Source organism: Phalaenopsis equestris, unplaced genomic scaffold (assembly GCF_001263595.1).
Source record: "Phalaenopsis equestris unplaced genomic scaffold, ASM126359v1 Scaffold000313, whole genome shotgun sequence".
NCBI classification, from domain to species: Eukaryota; Viridiplantae; Streptophyta; class Magnoliopsida; order Asparagales; family Orchidaceae; genus Phalaenopsis; species Phalaenopsis equestris.
The window spans coordinates 17857-22747 of NW_018164755.1; the positions used below are offsets into that span (position 1 = coordinate 17857).

The 4891-nt window shown below is 33.9% G+C and overlaps 1 protein-coding gene across 1 annotated transcript; it reads right to left on the reverse strand.

The window, feature by feature from the left end:
* Positions 1-3676: 3676 nt before the first annotated feature.
* Positions 3677-4434, reverse strand: LOC110025607 (nuclear transcription factor Y subunit C-9). Its single transcript, XM_020726184.1, has one exon. The coding sequence runs from the start codon at positions 4299-4301 to the stop codon at positions 3843-3845; it is 459 nt and encodes a 152-aa protein (XP_020581843.1). The 5' UTR covers positions 4302-4434; the 3' UTR covers positions 3677-3842.
* Positions 4435-4891: the final 457 nt, after the last annotated feature.

Genomic DNA, 4891 nt, shown 5'->3' on the forward strand with positions numbered 1-4891 from the left:
AAATCAATTGTGCCTCTAAATCATTACCACCCTTACCACCAATCATTAACTATACCTCACATGATAGATTAACCTCCATAAAAGCATCATTAGGCATTATAATCGATAATATCACAGATATTAGGATAATATTCAATGGCACCACTTTGACAATGTCCTCGGCTATAAAAGAAAGTGATGCTCTCGAATCAAACAATAATTTTATTAACCTATTCTAAAAATAAATGATACTTGTTTAATTCAAAGTTATCAAGTCGGGTCGTGACAAATCTCTTCCTCCAAGAGAAGGCCTTGTTGTTTGAGGTCAAACTCTAAAGAAAAATTTTAATGTTGATCTAAAGAGTATGTCAAAATTCAAAAATAAAGATAAAGTTCATAATTACTATAAGAAGAAACATGACATTAAATATGAGTGATATAAACTATAAAACTGACATAAGAAAATATCTTCTAATCAAAAGAGTAAACTGCTGGATTATTTTGGTGAAGCAAATGTTATTAAAAAGTTCTTAATGATGGAAAAATCCTAGTTCCTTCTTATGGTGAACCTAATGACAATTAGGTTGCACATTTCATATATGCCCAAATAAGTAGTATTCAACAAATGAAACTGTCATAGGGAAATATGTTAAAAGAGAATAATGTTCCTAGTAAGATTATCAATATTAAATTTATTAGAAACAAGATTTTTGATGAATTTTTCAAGACACTAGATGATTTATAATGTCATTATCTGAAGTTGAATTAATTTCCTTACGTAATATTGATACTGAAGGGCAAGAGTACCATGATGAATGAAGAGTTTTGAAATTCGATCAAAAGCGCATGTCTAAATAAACGGATAGAAAAAAGACTAAAGGATCATATGTCTTCTAAGTTTTTACAATAATAGATGATACAATACTTATTATTTCTTCTATTTCATATGATCAAGTAATTAGACTTTAACACATACTTCTTAGACATGAGTAAAAATGAGATGACTAAACTTAGAAAAAAGGGCTTCTTGATAGCCAAAACATTATTAAATTGAAATTTAATGAGTATTAATTGTTACGAAAGCAAAAGAGAGTTAAGTTCAACGCAGGCATTTCTAGTACTGAGAATGTTCTAGATTGCACACATTTTAATCTCTAGGGACCATCCACAATACAATCTAAGAGCAGTGTCAAATATATGATGTCAATTATTGATAATTTCTCAAAAAACTTCTATTGTTCCAAAAACAAAAAAGTGATATATTAATTACATCTGAGAAGTAAGAGATTATCATTGAGAAGAAGCTAAGAAAACAAATTAAACACTTCCACAATGATAATGACATGAAATATTGTTCTAGGGAATTTAATGCCTTCTAGAAGTTAGAAGAATTTGAGGGACAAAATAACATAACATACTCTATAAGAAAATAGTGTGGCAGAGTAGAAGAATTTGAGGGACAAAATAACGTAACATACTCTATAAGAAATAGTGTGGCAGAGCAAACAAATAAACTATAATGTTGAAGCTACATTGCATCCTACCCAATGTTGGGCTACACATATCATTCTATGTTAACATTGCTTCTACAACTTAGTACCTGGTGAATCACTCTCCCACAAATGCTATTAGAAAGATGACTTCACAAGAGGTTTGGTCAAGCAAACCTTTAGATTACTCTAAGTTATGGATTTTTGGTTGCCCAACCGATGCTCACATTGATAATAATAAATTAGATCCCAAATCTATAAAGTATGCATTTCTTGCTTACAAAATTAAAGTGAAAGGCCACAAGTTGTGATTCCTATAGACTAAGAAAGTGAACATTAGTAGAATTGTTACATTTGATGAGTTCAACATATGGGAAGAGGTGCAGGTTGGAAAATCATCGGATATAACTACCCAAGCAAGTTTAGAGAGTCATGGTAATAATGTTTCCCCGTCAACATGAATATAATCACCACAATATTCAATTGCCAAAGATAAATTAAAGAAATAAATTAAGTCATCATAGCGATAAGATGATACTAATTTAGTTGCTTCCTTCTTAATTGTTGCAAAAGGTATCGAATATAACAAAAAACCTTCAAGCTATAAAAAGACAACTAACCCAACTAACCCTAATAAGTGGATAATCGCTATGCAAAAAAGAAATGAAATCCTTCCACAAGAACGATACTTTGATTTAGTGAAGCATCCTTAAGGAAAGAAAGCTATTTATAGCAAAATGAATGTTCAATAGATAAGAAGGTACACCAAGAGTTGAAGATGCCTAAACTAGTTGCAAAAAAATTCACTTAAACTCCAAGTGTAGACTTTATGGTTGTGTTCTCTTAGTTGGCTAAGCATGGCTCAATTCAAGTTTTATTTGGTATTGGGGTTAAAACAAATCCCATACTTGAGCGGTTAAATGTAAAAACTACATTTTTACATGATAAACTCGAGGTGAACAATTATATGCCTTGAGAAATTCATAGTTACATAATAGAAAAAATTATGTTTTTATTTGAAGAAGTCTTGTAGAAGTTTAAAAGAATCTCATAAGCAATGAAAAAAATTGACTCATTTATGATCAACCATGAGTGTAAGAATATCTATGATGGCTGTCTCTACTTTAAGATGAATGGTAATGAGTACATTGAATTTTTGCTCTTATATGCTAATAGCTATTAAAATAAAGGGAGAAATCAAGAAGCTAAGAGCTCAAGTAAATTTTGTGTTGGGAGAAACTTATCCGAAAGAATCTACTTCTAGTTTCACAGCGGAATAGGATCACAAGATTCGAGAAAATAGGAATAATAAATTTAAGCACATAAGCAATATCAAAAAAATTAGAAAAGCACATAAGAATTTTAAGTGGAAACTCGAGAATGGGAAAAAACCATGGATGAAACATATTACTTTTGTGAAGGTTTTATTGAAGCCCATGTCGAAAAAGGATGCTACTTGGGAGAAAGTGTCTAAGATGTAAGGAAAATATCCACAACTTTTCATTTGAGGTATGTTTATTTTTTCTTTTAGATCTTTTAAATTTCGTGAACAAAACTTTTATAAGGTGGGGAGATTGTAATAACAGAAATTAAATAAAAATAAAAATAAAGAAGTTCAGCCGTTTAAAGAGACGCATCCCCTCGGAGAAAACATATTGCTTTCCTTTGATCATCTCGTCATTCAAACCATTGAAAACAAACGAGCGAGAAATAGCGGGAGAGATCGAGCGAGAGGAGAAATAGTCGCGCCTCTAGCCGAGGAGGGTAGAAAAACTCGCAGGAAGAAGTGTGCGGCTACTGTGAAGTGTAGAGTCGTACGAAGGAGAAGAGGAGGAAGAAGGAAATCGTGTACGTGTGCTCCACTTACCCGAGTTTGGCATCGAGCAGCTAACCGTGAGTTTCAATGACCAGCACCAAGATGAAAAAGCTCTGTTCCATGAGAAACACCATACCAGTCTGTATCATGAGCATGCTGAGATGTGAGATAAAACATCTAGGTTCCAGTTTTCCATTTAGTTGCTTAAAGAAAAGAAATGTATATCGTTTGAAAATTATAATTTTTACCAAGTTCCTACATTCAGTTGCATATATTGACTTTTCACTCTGAAGGATATTACCAAAATGACAACCATATCCATGCCGATTTCACTTACCATAAGAAGACCAATAATGAATACAAAATTCAGCGGCTCTACTGAGCCTTTCCATTTAGTTGCTTAAAGAAAAGAAATGTATATAATCTTTACCAAGTTCCTACATTCAGTTGCATATATTAACTTTTCACTCTGAAGGACATTACCAAAATGACAACCATATCCATGTCGATTTCACTTACCATAAGAAGACCAATAATAAATACAAAATTCAGCGGTTCTACGGAGCGATCTCTTCCGGTGTTTTGGAAGAAAAGAACGCATCTATCCTGCGCACACCAGCCGGCAGCGGCTTCTCCGGATCGCTCCTTTTAACAGTCTGTGGAGTCGGCAGCTTCGATATCTTGGGGAGGCAGTCGAAGAGGAAGTCCGCAGTCGGGGAGTGGCCCTTGATGGCTTTCCTCAAATCCTCTAGCTTGATGGTCTTCCGCCGCTTCTCAGCAGCGGCATTCCACGATCTTTCGGCGAGGAATTCGATAAAGAGCTCGGAGCAGAGGGAGATCATTAAAACAGCCTCGGAGCTCACCTTATTGATGTCTGCATCCAGCCTCATGATCCGCTTGACCCTCCCTGTAGGAAACGAAGGGGTCAGCACGCCGGCGACGGGTTCTGGCTCGCCATTGTCTTCGGCATCGCTCAAAGATTGATTCGCTGGGATTAATTCCCCGACTGCCGCCATTTTTTGGGTGTTCGAAGTAGCGTTAGGGTTTCGGTGTGGGTTATGGGTTCTGAAATCTGAACGATCGAGTCCAGATTCCGCATACGAGGGTCTCCGTGTTCTACAAGTACGTGCATATTTGGCATCGCATTTAACAACTCCGGAGTTCAATTTATCAATAATTTTTTGTTTGATGTATCCTAAAAAGAAATATTTAAAATGCTAAAGCCATTTCAAAACAAAATTACTTTTATTGCAACAACATTACAACCACCAATACAAAAAGTTGTGGTCATCTAAAATAAGCCCATAAGTGTATGTTTTAGGTGGCTATAGCTTTTTGTAAACATAATTGGAAACTTTCCTTATAATTGTCATATTTTAGCAAATTTGATTATATTAAAAAAATTTTGATTATTTTTATAATTTCCATATTATAATTAAAAAATTATTTTACTATTTTAATTTAAAAAAAATATCAACTAAGATTGATTTTAGACCACATGTATTTCTTATTATGAAGGATGCTTCCTCATGTAGACTTGAGCTATTGAATTTTTATGTTGTTTGAATGTCATGTTTGAAGTATGTTCATTGTCACTCACTATACC